The sequence below is a fragment of the Chrysemys picta genome, chromosome 5 (assembly GCF_011386835.1).
Source record: "Chrysemys picta bellii isolate R12L10 chromosome 5, ASM1138683v2, whole genome shotgun sequence".
In the NCBI taxonomy this organism is placed as follows: domain Eukaryota; kingdom Metazoa; phylum Chordata; order Testudines; family Emydidae; genus Chrysemys; species Chrysemys picta.
This window is the reverse complement of record NC_088795.1, coordinates 18,389,628-18,410,858: the sequence shown is the minus strand read 5'-3', so window position 1 is coordinate 18,410,858 and position 21,231 is coordinate 18,389,628. Positions and strand designations below refer to the sequence as shown.

Here is a 21,231-nt window from a genome sequence, read left to right as displayed (position 1 = left end):
TGGTCAGAAACTTCACTGGAAAATACTAGTTCATCAAACTTGACATTTCTTGCTAAAGCCAGTTGGGTTTGATGAACTTTAGCTGAATCAGAGGCAGGGTTTTGTCAGAAACCTGCCTGGTTCCCTGCCTGCTGTGGAGCTGGAGGCCCTGAAAGCCTTAGCTGTGACCAGGGTTCAATTCCCAGCTCCGCCTCAAGAAGTATGGAAGTCCTGGGATGGGCTCCCGAGTTCCAGGGTTTGCGGCTCCAGGGCAACCCCCCATGCTGGCTGCCCCAGACTGGGGACCCCAGGACTTCCAGACTGCCGGGCCAGCTGGGTATTTGGGATGCCCACTGTCCCAGGAGTGTGGAAGCTCTTTAGTTCCTGGTCCGGGGCAGTCCGCGTGGCAGGGCTGCTCTAGAGCTGCAGAACCTGGGAGCCCTGGGTAGCTGCTGCGTAAAATTGACATTCTTGTCAGACACAAGTCAATAGAATTAGTTGCAATCTCTTTCTGCTGCAATTATCCCCTCCTGCTCCCCTCTCTGTACCTGATCTCCCCACCACCCAGGCTTGCAACCCCCTGCTTGGCAAAGAAAAACAACCGCCACCAAAACTCTAGTTTGAGTGTTCCTAAAATATTTCACATGAGCAGCAGCCCGATATATGGCAGTGCTTTAAAACTAGATGAATCACTATTCATTAGTAATACCTAATGTCATCTCAAACAAAGGTGTTCCTGCTAGACATGGATTGTATGCTGGAATAGCTTGACTTTTTGACCTCACTTGTCACTTCAGAGAGTAAAAGTGACTGAAGTGAGCAGGTGAGACTGATTTCTGACAGGACAGAGACAATTTCAGGGGGTTTATTAGTAGACAGATATTTACTGTTAGAGGTGTGTGTGCATTTATGATACTTTTTTAAATTGTACAAGCAATTTTACTGATAAATATCTCTTTAAAACAAATGTATTTTAGGATTTTAAACAGCTGCCCATCATGGTAGTGTCTATTATTAGAGCTAACTCTTAACTTTCATTAAACCTACATGCTGCACAATTATACGCTGCAATGTAGATGAGATCTGCTCTTTCCAAACAATTAAATATAATGTACTGCTAATATTTTTTTACTCTCAAACTTCTGTTTACTAATTTCTGTCTCCCGTATGTTTTAACAAACTTTCATTTGGGCCAATAGTAAATTTTGCCTCATTTTAAGGCTCTAAAACTATATGAGCTGCATACTGTATTATATTCTATATTTTCTTTCCACATTTTTTAAAGATATTTTGATCTTTTGGTTCTGTACTTTCTGAAACTGAAGAGAAAATCAGTGCCAAGGCATAGAATAGTATGTACAGTATATGTAAGGAGAATAAATCTCCAGGCCACAGCTGGACTTGATTCACGGACTGTATAAGGTAGAACTTTTCTCTCTGGAATAATTTTGCATTGCAGTGCAGAGAAATCCATGGTTTCCGTTAAATGAGATCTGCTTTCTAGTTGTGTCTGGTTTTAAAACCATCTTCCTTTTGCTGCTGTTGGCTGAGTACAGCTGAGGGAGGACAGAGGCACAGTTTGTTTTACTAGGGAGGTTTCATTGTCAAGACAGTAATACTAAATTCCTTGAAAAGGACGGCAGCTAATGTACTAGGATGATTCTCCAGACAGTTACAGGCCTAATGCCTCCCACAGCCATCACTAGATGTGAGCACTGACTCCTCCAGTGGTGCTGTCTATATAACTCGTATCACAGAGTACACTGCTGTGATCTGAAATGACCCAACTGCTAGTTCTTGTTTGAAGGTCTCGGAGCTGATGGTGGGCTGATGCAGATCAATTTTAAAACTGCAGCATTTCTTAAAAACAAAACACCACAGGTGCTTTTAGTCAGTGATTAATATAACTAGAAACTAGCCCACTTGGCAATAACTTCCTCTTAATGGCCTCTTTACTGTGGCCATATAAAATCATAATTTACATGTCCAAATTCTTGCAGTGTTCACAGATTTTATTCTCTATAGGTTACTCTAGAATGAAATGTAATTGTGGTTCTGATCCCAAGTTTTAGGGCCTGATTCTCTACTCTGTTGTTGGTTTTATGGTGTAGCAACTCCATTCAAGTCACTGGAATTACACTGGTGTAAATCTGGTGGTGTTAAGTGGGAAAAATAAACTTCTAATCTACCACACTGGTAATTGTCAGGGCTGACTTTTGGTCAGAGTGCCCTAATAGGGGAGCCAAAATTTTTCTCCAATCAACTTGGCTCACTTCCAAAACCACATAATTAGGAGGGGATGTTCTGAAAGCTGGAAATGGCATTCTTACCGCAAGGTGTTTCACCACTGACACACTCCAGCTTCATTACCTCTTTCCACCACATGGCTATTTGGGGGTGGGCTGAAAGATCCCAAGGGCTTTGAACATCCTGTTTGTATGTTTTCTCATCCCCAGGTGAGATGTGAGGGATGGGGGAGATTGTAGGATTCTTTTACCTCATTGGCAGAAATGGAGGGGAGGTGGGCGGGGAGGCTAAAGAGGAACTAGACCGTGACCTTGTAACTTAAGGGACAACTGGACAGAGATGCAGTCTACTCTCCCACTGTCACCCAATCTGCCTGTCGGTATTTGGGGACCAACAACCAGCCCATTCTTCCTCCAAAAGGTCCTCTTATCCCCCCACAATTCCCCTTCTATTCATTTAGAGTATATGCCCTCCTGACCCTTGCTCCCACACAATGCCCAGAAGCTAAAGGTAGAGCCATCCCTACTTGCCATATCTAGAATACTGAGGCCGTGGGCCTCAATTTATACCTGCTGACTGGTAACAGACAGCTGCAGGGAGCTTTCGTGACCAGCAAATTAAAATATTTCCTAGTGACTGGAATAAGGTATCTTAATTCTAAATCAGTAACCCACAACTCTTTGCCAGCTGAATACCAGTATCAGATTTGATCACTATGACTAACACAACCTAGTGCTCTGTTGAGGAGGTCAGGTTTTGATTTCCATAAATTGGATGGGGAGATGAAAGGCTTGTTTATAAATTTTCAATTGGACCTGAACTCCCTCAACCAGCTAAAATTACCTGTCTCTTATCAAGCCATATTTTCGAAGACTTGGATCAGTCTTCACAGGTATGGAAGGTTCACTGCAGGAAAAAAGTACCCTTCGTTTCTGTGTACAGAACATTTGCAGCTATTTAAACGTAAGTTGTCAAAAGTTCCCAGGGATTGATAGCGTTTTCTTACAATAGAGGCTGAACATGGTATCCCCATCACCAGCAGTGCGGTAGAAGTGTGCTTCCAGGTTGGGATAGATGGACTAACACTTCCAAAACACAGTTTCCTTCAATAGCTCAGACTAGGAATAAATACCTTGTTTGAAATGTTGTAACTTTTTAAAAATCAAGCACTTCTGTATCCGCAAATATACTTCAACTTCTTAAATAAAACTCTGGGTGAATGTGGAAACAATTTTAGGACTTCTGCCCGGGGGTCTTTTGTGACCAGACATATTTTGGAAGAGATTTACTCTATCTGGAAAAGAAATATGCTGCACCTTTGTTTACTTCGCTGGCTGACCAAATGGCACTAATGACAACCTAATTCTCTCCCTAGGGAAAAATTGGGGTGTGAGTGGGAGGGAAACAACAGCAGAATATTATGGATTAATCACTTCTGCTCAATTATATGAGTGTTGTCCCCTCCCCTTTATTATGAACCTAGAAAAATTGTATTTCAAATCCCAACTCTATGAGGTTATTTTAAAATTCTCTTCTCTCTCTCTACATCCCTCTTTCAGATTGCTAAGAAGACCCGAACACCAACTTCTGGCCCAGTAATCACCAAGCTGATCTTTGCAAAACCAATTAATAGCAAAGCGGTTACAGGACAGACAACTCAAGTGTCGCCAGTCATTGCAGGTTGTCCTTCTTTATGACTTGTTTTGCTGTACTGTTTTTCAAGGGCTGTGGAATGAAATGGCGATACTGAATAAAAGTCTTGCAGTTCACTTACTGTAGCTTTTGATGCTACGTGAAGTGCATCACATTTCAGAATTTTAGAAGTTTAAAAGAACTTATAACTAATATGTAGCTGCTTAAGATGGTGCACCACATCTGCACATTTTTGTTTTTATATCAGACCTCAGTCATTCAGATGGCTAGCTGCGAAAGTATCTGCATACTAATAAGCTTTAAAATTGCTAATAAAAACTAAACAGATCAGATATGGATAATACAGTATTTATTTTTATATTATACAGCAATTCACAAAAGCTGTACTGTGTAAATACAGTATTATACAGCAATTCACAAAAGCTATCCAAGACTCAGAGTACTTTGAAATTATGTTAAACACACAATCGTGTATAAGAAGGAAATTGCACCTTATTAATAACATTGGCTTTCTTTGGCTAAAGCCTGGAATGAGGTCTCTGAGACAGTGGGAATGAATTAGGTCAATAAGTGTATACTGATGTAGGTCATCAGCAGGTGTGTTGGGTCACACTTTCTTATTTTAAAATCCTATGTTGTCTAGCAGTTGCAGGGACACAATCAACTTGAAGTCTTAGAGTTTAAAAAGTAACTTCAAGTCTTGCACTTGTCCTGGAGTACCCCTTGCCAGTTTTTATGGTTGTACAAGTTCATCTTCTGTTTTTTCTTAAGATGCTTTTCCTTTGCCTGATGCTATGTGGAAAAAGTCCTCACAGAGAAAATGGACTGACTGATTCACTATGCAGAAAGTGCTAGCAAATGTGTAAAGTGAATGAACTGAAAAAAGAAAGCAAATTATTTTTTCCTCTAATCTTTTCCATGTATTGTAATTGTAAATGTTACTTGTTGCAGACAGTATTCTCAGACAGAAATGTGACGTTAAAGCTTACAGTGCCCCTTTAATGAAATTGCATGGTGTGTCCATTTATAGGTGCTTACTTTCATAGAAATGTCTATAAATATAAACAAACATGACGAGAAATGATTTTCTACTTTGGGAAATAATCAGCTTGGTTTTGCCCTCTTCATTTTGTACTTTCAGCTCTTCTAGACCAGTGGTTCTCAGGCTGTGGTCTGCAGACCACGTCTAAGGGGTCTGTGAAAGACTCGGACTGAACAGAATTCAACTATATATAATACAGACAGTAGATTTCCAAAGGGGTCCGCAATGCCATTCGAAATTTGTTAGGGTCCTGCAAATAAAAAAAGGTTGAGAACCACTGAGACAGTGTACATTCAGTGTTTAGTTCCATTGCCTACATAAATATAAAAATAAGATCTAGGAGATGCTGTAAATTATCTCTTAAAACAAACATGAAAGATAAGGAGTCTGCAGAGCTTGGAAATAGGTGGTTCTTCAACTTCTACCAGACTGACAGAGCCTCTTAGGCCCCAATCCTGTGAAGTCTAATGACATACTGAACTTAATGCATAAATCTTTGCAGGATTGAGGCCTTGAATGGCCCCTGAAAAGACACGACTATCTCTGCAAGGTTCCTTTTAACTTTTTATCCATATAAGCTGCATGTAATATGAATTACAACCCTTTTCTTATCTGGCTTTGCTTCCTGTTCCTTATCCCTGCACCTGGTTTTCAGTTTAAGTAGTATTTCTTGGTCTTTTCCAGGTTTCCATGCTTTTCTGAAAGAAAGTGCTTTCCTTTCTCCGCTCTCCTAAAATTTGGTCTTAAACTTCTAGATGAGAAGTTTATTAATTGTATTTATACAACTTTCTTAAAAAAAAAAAAAACTTTGCACAAAATCATTTCCACAAAATCATTAAATTTTCACTAATAATATATGAATGAGTGGAAATTAGTTAGGACCAGGACCATAGCAAGAAATGTACATGTAAGAACATGCCATTTTATAATTTCTGTTAAGTCTGTTTCCACTGCAGTTCTTGGAAGCTCGCGTATTGGAACAGAAACACAAAATTGACAAAAGCAACAGAGGGTCCTGTGGCACCTTTGAGACTAACAGAAGTACTGGGAGCATAAGCTTTCGTGGGTAAGAACCTCACTTCTTGCATCTGAAGAAGTGAGGTTCTTACCCATGAAAGCTTATGCTCCCAGTACTTCTGTTAGTCTCAAAGGTGCCACAGGACCCTCTGTTGCTTTTTACAGATTCAGACTAACACGGCTACCCCTCTGATACTTGACAAAATTGACAATTAATTCAGTTTTTTTAATAGATATGTATTTCAACTTCATTTTTCTTTTAAACCAATGTGCTAGAGAATCAGGACTTTTTTCTCTCAGTCCATGCAAGAAAAGTATCACTGATAGGTGGAACTCCTTCTCTGAAAAGGGGAAAAGTGTTTTTAAAGATGCAAAAAGAACAGGAGTACTTGTGGCACCTTAGAGACTAACAAATTTATTTGAGCATAAGCTTTCGTGGGCTACAGCCCACTTTATCGGATGCATAGAATGGAACACACAGAAAGAAGATATTTATACATACAGAGAACAAGAAAAGGTGGAAGTAGCCATACCAACTGTAAGAGGCCAATCAATTGAGATGAGCTATCATCAGCAGGAGAAAAAAAAATTTAAATGATAATCGAGATGACCTATAGAAGGTGTGAGGATAACTTAACATGGGGAAATAGATTCAATTCGTGTAATGACCCAACCATTCCTAGTCTCTGTTTAAACCTAAGTTAATTGTATCTAATTTGCATATTAATTCAAGTTCAGCAGTCTCTCTTTGGAGTCTGTTTTTGAAGTTTTTTTGTTGCAAAATTGCCACCTTCAAGTCTGTCATTGAGTGGTTAGAGAGGTTGAAGTGTTCTCCCACTGGTTTTTGAATGTTATAATTCCTGATGTCAGATTTGTGTCCATTTATTCTTTTGCGTAGAGATTGTCTGGTTTGGCCAATGTATATGGCAGAGGGGCATTGCTGGGACATGATGGCATATATCACATTGGTAGATGTGCAGGTGAACAAGCCCCTGATGGCGTGGCTGATGGGATTAGGTCCTATGTTGGTGTCACTCGAATAGATATGTGGACAGAGTTGGCATCGGGCATCGTAAGTTTATGCTCAAATAAATTTGTTAGTCTCTAAGGTGCCACAAGTACTCCCGTTCTTTTTGCGGATACAGACCAACACGGCTGCTATTCTGAAACCTTTTAAAGATGTCTTCACCAAGCTTGCCAGCTGAGAGAGTCTCTGGCCTTTACTCCCAGGGAGGGTGTGGCACGTGTGCTTGCTGATATTTTTCAGCTGACTGGGAGGATCTTACAACTTCTAGCTTTTAGCTTCCTAAAGTTTAAAGTAAATGTAAACAGTAAGCCTTCCAATTAGGAAGGAAGAAAAAACAAGAGTGGTGCTCAGGGGATAGACAGAGAAGGGGAAAGCTGTTATCTTCAGAAAAACAAACTGGAAACATTGAAAAGTATTGAAGGTGAGGTTTTTATATCATGTTTGTAAGATCATCATGCTTCTTCATTTAAGGGCTATTAGTAACAATGGAATTGTATTTTTTTCATTGTACATTTTTACTAAACTTATAGATAGGATCATTTTTTAATCTTGTGTATAGACTCCCTGCGGGAGGGGATTTTTCACAAGAATAATGCTGTTTCAGGTGGCTTGTGGAACTCTGTTGACATGTGTCTGTCATCTTATTGCTTAATTCTTTCTCTTGTCTTTGTCCCTTGCCTGCAGAGCAAATACTTCCATCTTAATCAAAAATGAGGGGAAAGTAACATGGCTTTTTAAATATTTGCTGCTCTTGTACAAGGAAGATGTGAGCACAGGGGAGCAGTTGATCTCAGTAGTTCCCATTCCCGTTGAAGCACCCATTTGCAATAGGCTGGTGGACTGGTGTCACCAGTTTTCCCAGTATCATCGTTTCTTGCTCTGCATTCTGACTCCAATTGCCACCGTTTCACCGTTTATTTCTATTTTAATTATTTTGTTTTATTTCATTTTTTGTTCTGTCTCTCACCAATTTCCCCCCACTGCCCCAGGGCCGTATTTAACTCCTACTGAAATGAATTAATGGGTGTGTTTCCATTGACTTCATTGGAAGGTAGATTGGGGCCACAACAGCCCAAAGCTACTCAGTGGGGGCATGCAGGGGTTGCTGTGTCAGCCTGGGCTACCTGCTGGGAAGAGAGAAGGTTGGGCTAGTGAGCTGCTCCTTGTACACATGTCCTGTTCCTAGGGGCTGCTGCAGGAACAGGGTGAGAAGACTTTTAAGGAGCCAGCTATCACAAGCACAGAGGCATGTGTAGATCTAGAGTGGTGCAGTTCTTCTCCCTCCCCCCTCCTCCAGTTCTTATGCACCCCCTGAGCTAGTCTGGTGCCTCCCTTTGGGAGACATTAATCACAGTCCTCCTATAGAGCCTGCAGAGGAGCTCATACTTTTTTTGTGGAGCTGTCAAAACGGGCCTATTACCTTTGGATTTTTTTTTCGAAAAGCAATCTAAGAAAAATGGATTCTGACCTAATGCAGGCTGCCAGTTTTGGGGCCTAAACTCCTTAATTATATCCCTCTTACGGTGAATGCAAATGGAAAAAAAAAACCACTCTAGAATTAACAATTAGGTTGGATACTTGTATCCCTATTTTATAAAATATTTCTTACCAATATAAAGTCAGTCCCATACGAGCGTCAGCTCCAGCTTCCCACCGCATCTGCTCTGCTGCCATCCTTTGTGTCCTGTTGATATGGCAGCAGGGCTAAATCAGCAGTGCACTTGCCAGCATCAAGCTGTATGTGACCCTCCATGTTTTCTAATACAAATAGAGATAAGATAGTGGGGCCATTTGTTTAAGCTTGTTACCTTTGCCTGTCATCTTGGAGCAGATGTTTATTCAGGTTGCACTTGATCTGGGGATAGCACATTTACATTGCTCAGTGACACATAAAATACAAGAAACAAATCCCGAAGGAACAAACTTACAACTAATGTTTACAGATAAACTAACAAAAACTCCCCTCACCATCCTAAAATAGCTCATTTCTGCTGATTGGCTTTTTAATCTTTCAGTGGGTTGTCTTGAATACTCAGAATCATCTTCTGAGTGGGCTGGTCTTCCTGAAAAATGGGAAAGTCTCTGGGTGTTTGCGCAACAGGCATTTATCAAGAAGGTTGGGGCAGGGTGATAGTAAGTCTCTTGCCAGAACTAACTATTTGTGTAGGGCACCATGATGGCAGAGTAGTGCAGAGAAGATTGAGCTAAAACTCAGCTCTGGGAGTAAGGAATAATCAGTGAAACATTGAAAATGTCAATGTAAATTTAACTTTTCAAGGTATTTTTAGACATGAGGTTTATTTGGAAAACTCCCGAAAGCAATGTGTTTGCTTCTAAGGCGATTTTTCTCTATTTCCTTGCCCATTAAACATGATCTAAATAACATTGGTGTCGCTCCCTATTAAACATGATCTAAATAATATGGTGTCGCTCCATTGATATCAAGGTAACTTTCCCTTTTGAGGTGGTGCCGAGGTGCATCGGCATTCTGTTAGCATCCATGATATGGAAATAAACCTTTTACTTGTAAGGCTGTCATAAACAAACTTACAAGTAATTAGAGTGACCTTGTGCCTCTTGTTTACAGGTAGGGTTCTTTCACAGACTGCTCCGGGAACTCCACCAAAGACCATAACCATCTCTGAGAGTGGAGTTATTGGGCCTTCTTTAGGTTCTACAACGCAACAGACACCGAATAAAATAGCTATCTCCCCGCTGAAGTCCCCTAATAAGGTAAAACACCTTGCCTTTTGCGTAAGCGTGGTGTATATGTGTGCAGTGCACTGAAGAAGCCCTCTAGTAGTGTGGAATTGTTTGCTGCAGAATGAATTTAACCAGCTTCTTCATTTTGCTCAGCAGCTGACAGTGGTGTCGGTGGCCTCGCAGCCTCCTAACTCCCCTCAGAAGACGGTTGGTGTTCCTCTGAATGTAGCCTTAGGACAGCAGATCCTCACAGTGCAGCAGTCAGCACCCTCTTCCCCTGGCAAGGCCATAGTCAACCATACAACTGCTCAGGTATATACTGGCTTTCCTTGTACTATACGGTTTTATCTTCCATGAGTCAGCTTCAATTTCCAGTCTTTGTCTGAGAGCACTCGGCTGTCACAGGGTGTTCTTGTTCATGGGGACTGCCAGACACCAGAAGCATCACCCTGTGGAGCAGGCAGTCTTACTACCCAAGAGCCAAAATTAATGCTATTAAATCTGAGATCACTAGGCATGCAGAGGGAAGCCAAGCAGTTAGACAATGACTTATCAAAGCTGGGGAATTGAATGGTCCATCAGCTGCTTTTTAAATAGGAGAAGAACAGAAGCTAAATCCATAAGTATGTAAAAAGGACTTTAAACTTGTTTTACTGGTTAGCTGTAGAAAGCCTCTCTCTCTTTTTGGTTCGACAGCATTAAATTTGCTTTAAGCTATTTTCTTGCCTCTTAGAATTGCACATATGTGGCATTATTTTGTCACATCAAAATGATAGAAACTGAAATATGGATAAATAAAAGTAAGAATGGTAGTTATTAGGAGGTGCTGCAAATCATTTTCTGCTCGGAGGCACTTACGTGGCACCTTCACTAGCTGCTTGGGTTTAAGGGAGAGTTCAGAATGTAGGGCTTGAATCTCAGAGGTTTTGCATACCTCCTGGGAGATTGGGGACACTCTGCTCTCCACAAATCAAGCCCTAATCTGTAAGGCTGTACCATTTCTTCATACAGAATTGTTTTGTCTTTCAAACTGTGGTGTCGTCCACAAATACAGACATCTTGGAGCAGGCCAATCCAGTGGCAGTGAACTCAGGGTTTTCAGGCTGTTGAATACAATGTGATAGCAAAGGATTTTTTTTGAAAACGCACCACTTCTTCCACAATTTGTTGTGAGTGGCAAAGGAGTAATGTGTTCAAAATCAGCTGAAGAAGGTGCAGAGTGAGCCCGTTTGATCCTTTTGGGGAACGGAGGTTTTCCCTCATAACTTTGCAAACTGATTCAGTGCCTATTTCATATCTTCTCTGTTTAATTTTTCTTTTATTTTACTTGGTACTAACGTACTATCAAGTTGTCCCACTACAGGTCCTGATTGTACAGCTGCTTCGCACATGAACTCCTGTAGAAATCAATGGGAGTTCTGTGCCCAAAGAGCCTGCAGAATTGGGTCCATAGTGAGGATTAACTCATACCAAGTTTTAGGCTGGAGCCTATAGCTTCAGGACACAGCACTTCTGCCAAAGCTCAGTCATTTATCTCTGTAGATATTTGTTACTCTCATCATTGTGCTACTTGAGCTTTATTAGGCTGATGATATTATCTGGTTTGCATCTTCTTATTTTATTAAGGACTGGAAAGAAGCCCGGATTGTGGTTGAGTAAATTGAATTTTAGCAGCAGAATACCTTGATCAATTTGTGTAAGTAATAAGGGACAAGCACACACAAGTAAAGAAAGAGCTAAGGCTGCTACTCTGTTTTCACTGAGAACACTTGGTCCAAATACGGCAGGTCTCTCATTTTGGCATATTCTATTCCCCAAGTACCTGGGAACAATGGACATGGAGCCTTGATCTCAAAGGCACTCGTGAAACTAGTGCAAAAGCTGATTTAAAACTAGAACTGGAGTCTAACATCTAGTGAAATCAAACTCTTAACCTTTTTTGCTTCATCCAGCATCTGGTCCCATGCCCTTTTTAGGATGACCAAATATCTCACTCACAAAAGGAATCAGAGCTGAAAATAGAGAAAGTTGTCCACAGTTTGTGCTTGCAGAGTATGCTGTAGAAAAGAATCGAGTATCTCCCCAAACTGCCATACATTTGCCAGATGATACTCTGTTGTATTATATATGGTAAAATAAGGGATTTCCAAACAGCATCTATTTGTTTGGTAGCTCCAAAAGCTAGAGATAATACAAGCTTCTGGTGCATAATAGAGACTTTATACTTCTGGACATCTGGAACTAACACTGTATGGCTCAGCTTGTCTATCTTGAGAGCTGGCTGTTGGCTTGTTGTGTGGTATAACAAGATGTCACTAACACCTCGGTTAGGTGGATTCCTCTTCCTTTCATTTTTTCCCTTTTTCAATTTCATCTCAGACACTCCGTAATTATCCTTATAGTAAGAAGCACCATGCAGTGCTGAAGAATGACAAGAAGATGGGACAACACAACCCCAATAAACATTCTAGCTCAGCTTAAAAAAAAATGGTTTCTTTTGGTGAAACAGCTATCTCTCAAGGTTGTCTCTACCATAATTTCAGAGTGGTAGCCGTGTTAGTCTGTATCAGCAAAAAGAACGGGGCACCTTAGGCCTTGTCTACACTACGAGAGTAGTTCGATTTTACTTGCATCGAATTTTTGTAATCGATATTGCAAAGTCGAACGTGTGTGTCCACACTAAGGACAGTAATTCGACTTTGTGCGTCCACACTAACGGTGAAAGCGTCGACATTCGAAGCGGTGCACTGTGGTCAGCTATCCCACAGTTCCCGCAGTCCCCTCTGCCCATTGGAATTCTGGGTGTAGCCGGCAATGCCTTCTGGGTAACAAAATGAGTCGAGGGTGCTTTTGGGAAACTGTCGTCATCCGTCCATCACTCCCGCCCTCCCTCCCTGAAAGCGCCGGCGGGAAATCAGTTCGCGCGCTTTTCCAGTCATTGACAGCGCAGACGCCACTGTACTCCGAGCATGGAGCCCGCTGCGACCATCGCTGCAGTTGTGGCCGCTCTCAACGCCTCGCAGCTTATCATAAAGGTTTCCCTGAGGCAGATGCAGAAAAGTCAGGCGAGGAGGCTACGGCACCGCGGTGATGTCCTGAAGTCTGAGAGTAGCACAGACCTGTCAGAAAGCAGGCGACCCAGCGCCGAGGACATCACAGTGGCAATGGGTCATGTTGATGCCGTGGAACGGCGATTCTGGGCACGGGAAACAAGCACTGAGTGGTGGGACCGCATAGTGCTGCAGGTCTGGGATGAATCCCAGTGGCTGCGAAACTTTCGCATGCGGAAGGGAACTTTCCTGGAACTTTGTGAGTTGCTGTCCCCTGCCCTGAAGCGCAGTGACACCCGGTTGCGAGCTGCACTGAGTGTACAGAAGCGAGTGGCCATAGCCCTCTGGAAGCTTGCAACGCCAGACAGCTACCGGTCAGTCGCGAACCAGTTTGGGGTGGGCAAATCTACCGTGGGGGTTGTTGTGATGCAAGTAGCGAAGGCAATCGTTGATGTACTGCTGCCAAAGGTAGTGACCCTGGGAAACGTGGAGGCGATCATAGATGGCTTCGCAGCGATGGGATTCCCAAACTGCGGTGGGGCCATAGATGGAACTCACATCCCTATCCTGGCACCGGACCACCAGGCCACCCAGTACATTAACCGAAAGGGCTACTTTTCCATGGTGCTGCAAGCACTGGTGGACCACAGGGGACGTTTTACCAACATCTACGTGGGATGGCCGGGCAAGGTTCATGACGCTCGTGTTTTCAGGAACTCTGGTCTGTTTAGACGGCTGCAACAAGGTATTTACTTCCCGGACCACAAAATAACTGTTGGGGATGTGGAGATGCCTATAGTCATCCTCGGGGACCCAGCCTACCCGCTAATGCCCTGGCTCATGAAGCCCTATACTGGCGCCCTGGACACTGAAAAAGAACTCTTCAACTACCGGCTGAGCAAGTGCAGAATGGTGGTGGAGTGTGCTTTTGGCCGTCTCAAGGGGAGATGGAGAAGCTTACTGACTCGCTGTGATCTCAGCGAAACCAATATCCCCATTGTTATAGCAGCTTGCTGTGTGCTCCACAATCTCTGTGAGAGCAAGGGGGAGACCTTTATGGCGGGGTGGGAGGTTGAGGAAAATAGCCTGGCTGGTGATTACTCACAGCCAGACAGCCGGGCGATTAGAAGAGACCAGCGGGAAGCGCTGTGCATCCGGGAGGCTTTGAAAGCAAAGTTCCTGAGTGAGCAGGGTAACCTGTGACTTTATAGTTTGTGTACTGAGAAGCTAAACCTGCCCCCGTTTCTTTACCCAGGTAATGTTGACTATCCTATCCAGTTACATACCCCCTTCACCCCCCCTCCAACACACGTGTCGAAATAAAAATAGTTCTACTTTGTTAAAGCACACCGTTTTCTTTAATACTGTTTTCGCGGGAATTTTTTAAAACTGGGACGCAGACTGTGGTGCGGAGCGGGTGTAGTGTTGTGACGCGAATGCAGCTTCTAAACTCAAGGATTGACAGGCTCCGCTGCGGTGGGATGCTTGTTTCAACGGAGCCTGTCACCCCTCCTGATCGGGACTGTGTGTATGGGGGTCTATTTGACTTTGTGGCAGGGGGAGGACGGTTACAGATCCCATGCTGTGTGGCTCTGTGATCCTGCCTAAGGACCGGCGCTTAAGATCTGTAACTGCCCTCCCCCGCCACAAAGTCACAGAGCAACCCCCCCACCCCCCACCCCCAACATTACATCAAAACAACCTCCCAGACTAACCGGGGTAACTAGTCACTGCATCACTGCACTGTGTATGTGCCCTGCTGCTGTGCCTGCCCCCGAGTATGTACCCTGCCAAAGGAGACTGTCCTGTCCAATTACCAACCCCCTTTCCCCTCCTCCTCCAAAAGAACATGATTGAAACAGTAGTTAACAGAAACAAATTTTTTATTATCAACTACACATGGCATTGGGAGGTGAAACTTGGACGTGGGCTTGTGTCAGGCGGGAAGGAAAGAACTTTTCAAATTTTGGGAAATGAGAGCCTTCTGCTACTAGAGCTCTCTGCAGGGGTGGAGTGAGACTTAGCAGGGACTCTGCCGCCTCTCCTTCTTTGCACTTTGGGTGAGGTGGGTATGGGACTTGGTGGCGGGGGAGGGCGGTTAGAGATGGACTGCAGCGGGGCTCTGTCCTCCTGCCTCCGTTCCTGCAGAACATCCACAAGGCGCCGGAGCGTGTCCGTTTGCTCCCTCAGTAGTCCAAGCAGCGTTTGAGTCGCCTGCTGGTCTTCCTGCCGCCACCTCTCCTCCCGATCCATGTTGGCTTGGTGCATTCGGGTCAAGTTCTCCCGCCACTGGGTCTGCTGTGATGCCTGGGCTTGGGAACAGGCCATAAGCTCAGAGAACATGTCCTCCCGTGTCCTCTTCTTCCTACGCCTAATCCGCGCTAGCCTCTGGGAGTGTGATTCCAGGCTAGGTTGTGAGACAGTCGCAGACGGGGCTGTGGAAATGGGAAAAAGGGAGTGAATTCCTAAGAAAGATAAATGTAGTTGTGAACAAAGAACATAGTCTTTCTCTGTGAACAAGACCATGCACAGCACCTTTCACATGCGCACTCAGCACAAGGTCGAATTCTCGGCCTTCGCATTCAGTGCCTGGGGTCTTGAACAGCAGATTTGAGAAGCGAGGCAGCACAACGGAATTTCTGTTGCAGGCAGACATGGTAAGCCGTACACTTGTGGCAGTTTAAAACTTTTATATTACCACTGGCCTCATTTCACATTTAAAGCAATGTCAGTCCCTGCTGCCAGCAATCCGGCAAGCGGGAACTCTGCCCCTGTCCCACCCCCTCGCGGCTGTCCCCGGGAACGATCCCTTTCGGCTGCCCCTCTCCCGCCTCCACCGCGTGGCTGCAAACCAGCGGTTACAGTTCTGTAAAGGAACGGGAAAGCAGTACCAACACTAACATTCCCCTACCTAATTAAAAGCAGGTCACCATGGCCGACATCACCCTGATGAGGATCTCCGAGAGCAACAAAGAGAGAATGCTCCGGGAAAGCCTCCAAAGACCAGGGCCGTATGCCGCCCTGCTGTGCAGAGCAATGATCCCCGAGTACTTGATAATCTCATGGCGCGGCAACGTGTCGTACTTCGGAGGACCTAATAAGGCCGCTCTCCCCAAGAACCTCATGCAACGGCTTTCAAGTTACCTCCAGGAGAGCTTCATCGAGATGTCCCAGGAGGATTACTGCTCTATCCCCGGACATATAGACCGCATTTTACTGTAGCTGCAGTAGCAGGGAATAAACAGTAGAGCGGCTTGTGCAGGACAATCACTGAAAACCGGACATTGCTAGATTTCTTTTCAAAACTTGCACTGCCCCTTACTAAACCGTTAAGCGCCTAGGGCACACTAATCATGAACAACCCATTCTTTTAATTGTTAATATTCCTGTTTTGTTAAAAATAAATGTTTAGATGTTTACAACACTTACTGGCTGATCCTTCACCAGATTCTGTGTCCGGGGTAACGGCTGGGGACGCTTCGTAGGGGATCTCTGTAAGGGTGATGAAGAGATCCTGGCTGTCGGGAAAATCAGCGTTGTGAGAGATGCCGACTGCCTCGCCCTCCTCATCTCCTTCCTCATCTTCCCCGTCCCCTAACATGTCCGAGGAACCGGCCGTGGACAGTATCCCATCCTCAGAGTCCACGGTCACTGGTGGGGTAGTGGTGGCGGCCGCACCGAGGATGGAATGCAGTGCCTCGTAGAAACGGGATGTCTGGGGATGGGATCCGGAGCGTCCGTTTGCCTCTTTGGTCTTCTGGTAGCCTTGTCTCAGCTCCTTGATTTTCACGCGGCACTGCGTTGCATCCCGGCTGTATCCTCTCTCTGCCATGTCTTTAGAGATCTTCTCGTAGATCTTTGCATTCCTTCTTTTGGATCGCAGCTCGGAAAGCACGGACTCATCGCCCCACACAGCGATGAGATCCAAGACTTCACGATCAGTCCATGCTGGGGCTCTCTTTCTATTCACAGACTGCACGGCCATCACTGCTGGAGAGCTCTGCATCGTTGCCAGTGCTGCTGTGCTCGCCACGATGTCCAGACAGGAAATGAGATTCAAACTGGCCAGACAGGAAAAGGAATTCAAATTCAAATTTTCCCGGGGCTTTTCCTGTGTGGCTGGTCAGAGCATCCGAGCTCGCACTGCTGTCCAGAGCGTCAACACAGTGGTGCACTGTGGGATAGCTCCCGGAGCTATTAGCGTCGATTTCCATCCACACCTAGCCTAATTCGACATGGCCATGTCGAATTTAGCGCTACTCCCCTCGTCGGGGAGGAGTACAGAAGTCGAATTAAAGAGACCTCTATGTCGAACTAAATAGCATCGCAGTGTGGACGGGTGCAGGGTTAATTCGATGTAACGGCGCTAACTTCGAAATAAACGCCTAGTGTAGACCAGGCCTTAGAGACTAACAAATTTATTTAGGCCTAAGCTTTCATGGGTTAAAACCCACTTCATCAGATGCGTGCCACGAGTGACCAATGTGTCTGACCAGGTTAAAAAAGACAAGGTGGGTGAGAATGTCTTTTATTAGACTAGGTTCTGGTGGTGAAAGAGACAAGCTTTTGAGCTACACAAACTCTTCTTCAGGTCTGGGCAAGGTACTTAGAGTGTCACAGCTAAATACAAGATGAAACAGATTGTTTAAGTAGTTAACACGCATTCTAAGAGATCATTCAAGGTGAAGTGGCCCCTAAACATCTCTGCAGTCATAGATCAAAGGGGGCTTAGAGGGTTACAAATCATTGTAAATCTGTAATCCACTGACCCCCGCTTTTCCATCCTATGACTGCAGAGGTGTTAACTGGCCATTTCACCTTGAATACTCCCTTAAAATATGTTAACTACTTCTTTTTAGAGTATGTGCAACGTGCCTCCTCTGGCACATGACCAGGATTCATCACCGAATTTGGTCTGCCGGTTGGATCATTAGCTGCCCAGACCCAGGCCAGGTACTGACTTGGAGCACAACATGAATGCTGATCCATGCTCCCCTGTTAATTACTTATGCTAAACAAACTGTTCCACCTTGTATTTAGTTGTGACACGCTGAGTACCTTTTCCAATAAGAGCTCTGTGTAGCTTGAAAGCTTCTCTCTCTCATCAACAGAAATTGGTCCAGTAAAAGATATTACCTCAACCATCTAGTCTCGCTAATATCCTGGGACCAACATGGCTACAACAGCACTGCAAACAGGTTAAGAAAGACAGCCTCTTCAGCGCAGCCTAGTGGCTATCTGTTCCAATCGCATAGTACATCAGAAGAAAACCTAGTGTGGCAATGATTGCTTTGCCCAAGATGAACCAAAGTATCCACAAATAGCTATGGTTACGTACTTCTTCCAAATATCATGCCTAATAAAGCTTTTACGGAAGCATGAACAAAGAGCTCAAATCTTTCTCTTCACGGACTCGTTGATGCTTTTTCTGTATTCTGTTCAGGAAGGACTGTGGTTTTCGTGTCAGACTAAGACATCTGTTTATAGACTGTCTTCCAAAGACTTCATTTCACACCATATGTTGATTGAATAGTGTAGGCGGGGGCTTTTTTATGTTAGAGGGATTGTTGTGGTCTGGCCACAACAGGATGCATGTTCTGGCATTGTCTTGTGGTTCACAATTCCCAGCAAAACTTATGTTGTGTGATATTAGGTATATTGGATATCATGCTGGTTCTTTCTGGGGAGGGAACTTCCTTCAGGTCTCATCAAGAGCCAAAATATTAACTTAGGCTTTTATCGCTGGGAAAAACCTTCTTACTGCAGGAAAACCAGCCTCTTCTGAAAATAGCCATGCAGCTGTGCAATGTAGAAAATGTGACTTCTAGGCACTTAAGGGAACATTTTTAGTTAGCTCTAAAGTAAAAGAAATGGGTTTCACATTAAGCGAAGCAGCACAGTTAGATTTCCAAAGGGGTCTCCTGTTTGTATGTAAGAATTAAGTCTTCATTTTTGCTTCTCTTTGCTCTGAAAATAGGCTTTTCTTGTTGGTGTTTAAATTTGCCAGTAAGTCTGTGTTGCTAAAATATGAAATGGCAATATATGCTGAACCTGATGACTTCCACCTCTGCTCAGTTACATTATTCATTTAATGGTAAACTTGGTTGCTGACTTGCAGAAAATTGTCTGCTTAGGAGCATCCCATATGAGGCCCTCACTGTATTTCAGCCTAGCAAACTTTATGGGCTGCTTATTAAAAAGGACTAGTGTATGGCCATATGTTCTAATTGCCTGTATAAGTAGGGGCATTGCCAGCAGATCAAGGGACGTGATCATTCCCCTCTATTTGGCATTGGTGAGGTCTCATCTGGAGTACTGTGTCCAGTTTTGGGCCCCACACTACAAGAAGGATGTGGTAAAATTGGAAAGAGTCCAGCGGAGGGCAACAAAAATGATTAGGGGGCTGGAACACAAGACTAATGAGGAGAGGCTGAGAGAACTGGGATTGTTTAGTCTGCAGAAGAGAAGAATGAGGGGGGATTTGATAGCTGCCTTCAACTACCTGAAAGGGGGTTCCAAAGAAGATGGATCTAGACTGTTCTCAGTGGTATCAGATGACAGAACAAGGAGTAATGGTCTCAAGTTGCAGTGCGGGAGGCTGGATATTAGGAAAAACTTTTTCACTAGGAGGGTGGTGAAGCACTGGAATGGGTTACCTAGGGAGATGGTGGAATCTCCTTCCTTAGAGGTTTTTAAGGTCAGGCTTGACAAAGCCCTGGCTGGGATGATTTAGTTAGGGGTTGGTCCTGCTTTGAGCAGGGGGCTGGACTAGATGACCTTCTGAGGTCTCTTCCAACTCTGATATTCTATGATTCTATGCCTGACCTCAGAGTATTGATCTTCTGCAGTTGTGTCATTAGTAGCTGACCAGCAAATGTTTTGCTTATGGAAACAAAATGGCATGACTTTATTAAAGATCATATCATTAACTGCATTGAATGTTATTCTGGAGTGGCAGTTGAATGCTAATGGCTTTCTGTGAATGAGGTATTTGTATAATAAAATTCCAGGATTGTCGCTCTGTCTGTGTGTCACTTTGAAGCTTGGAAAGTCTGAGTCAGTGTGAGGTGATGGAAACAGGTATAAGCATGGCTTAGAGTTTTTTTTGTTAAAAATATCACTAGGTTCAGTCATCACTGGGATTTGCTGTCTGGTACTCTCCAGTTTTTAAGTTCCCAGCCATTGCTGGCTTTTTTAGACATGTGGCTTTGTCATTGACACCCATGCGATAACATGGGCTTTCAGGTACTAGTACATTTTGTAATGGCTAGTAAATTCACAAGTCTCTCATCCTTGCTCGTATAGATTCCTTTCACAACAGTAATAGGTTTGTTAATTTTATTTGTTAATAGTCTGTTAATTTTGTTGCAATTAACATGACATGAAATCACACTTTATTCAGCCATCTACTTATCATCCCTTTCCAAGGTGTCTTGTAACTGTCCAGAAACATGTTGTATGCAGTGTTGTTGTAGCTGTGTGGGTCCCAGGATATTAGAGAGACAAGGTGGATCACGTAATATCTTTTAATGGACCAACTTCTGTTAGCCAGAGAGACGAGCTTTCCGCCTTGTATGTAAGCTTATGTGTTGAATACACTTGAGACGCTGAGGGGCTCCTACGGTCAATTGGCAAAGGGTTCATTGTAATGTAACAGCAACTCCTATCAGACCTGAAAACTCACAACACCTAAAGCATTACTGTCATGGCAGTTATCTATAAAGAATGGTGTGTAAGGTATCATATGAAAACAATGATATTAATGACCAATGTATTAAAAGTGAAATGTATGTATTAACACTATAGGAGAAATTATGGATACTTCCTGATATTATGCTTGAAGCTAAGTCTGTAACCAAAGAAAAAAACGTGTTTTCTTCCAGACAGGAGGGGAAGATAGTTATCTCTCCCGTCTCTGATGTAAATTAAGCAGGTTTAGCCCAAGACAATGGGGATTATATTTGCATACTGAGTCAATAGGAAAAGCAAATTAACTGAAGATCAACATAGACAGCATGACAGCATGGGGTCTGCACCCCCAAAGAACAAACAGCGGGGGGGAGAGACTTTTTCAGGAGGTATGCTTCGAAGGATACATTTCAAAGGTGAACTGGCCTATAAGAAGAGTGGAAAAAGACATGATGTTTATCCATTTACTGAGGAAACCTCTTGTAGGGTGTAGGTGACTTGAAAATCTGGCTCCTGGTATAACTGAATACTAGCAAGCTCTCCAGGAAAAGTTTTAGGTGAGAGACTGTTTTAGATAAGATTAACTTGCTAAAGTTAAGTTGTCTTCTTGTAGAAGCATGTTATATTTTTTGTTTTATTTGTAACCACATCTGTTTCTATATTAGCTTTGCTTAATATCACTTAATTCTCTGTTCTTTGTCAATAAACGTATTCTTGGTTTTACTTGTAAGTTCTTCTCAGTGTTGTAATACTAAAGGGTGAATTCTCAGGTGAGCTACTTGGTAATTTCTGTGAGCATCCAGTGACGGGCTGGATATTACAGA

General features: G+C 43.6%; 2 protein-coding genes across 7 annotated transcripts in view; one reads left to right on the top strand and one right to left on the bottom strand.

Moving 5' to 3' along the window:
- LIN54 (lin-54 DREAM MuvB core complex component) overlaps positions 1–21,231 on the top strand; it is a 67,969-nt gene that overhangs the window by 31,039 nt on the left and 15,699 nt on the right. For 4 of the 6 annotated variants that reach the window (XM_065596047.1, XM_065596049.1, XM_005292071.5 and 1 more), the window contains exons 3-5: positions 3,786–3,906; positions 9,553–9,698; positions 9,822–9,980. The exons of 1 other annotated variant lie outside the window; for it this stretch is intronic. In XM_065596047.1, coding sequence (XP_065452119.1) covers positions 3,786–3,906; positions 9,553–9,698; positions 9,822–9,980 — 426 coding nt within the window. The remainder of the gene's footprint in view (positions 1–3,785; positions 3,907–9,552; positions 9,699–9,821; positions 9,981–21,231) is intronic. One more of the 6 variants, XM_065596048.1, reaches the window with a different exon arrangement.
- LOC135983548 (uncharacterized) lies at positions 14,593–17,064 on the bottom strand. The gene is made up of 2 exons (XM_065596051.1): positions 16,148–17,064; positions 14,593–15,153 (listed from the first exon to the last, which is right to left on the bottom strand). Exons 1-2 carry the CDS (start codon positions 16,722–16,724, stop codon positions 14,678–14,680), a joined length of 1,053 nt encoding a protein of 350 aa, XP_065452123.1. The 5' UTR covers positions 16,725–17,064; the 3' UTR covers positions 14,593–14,677.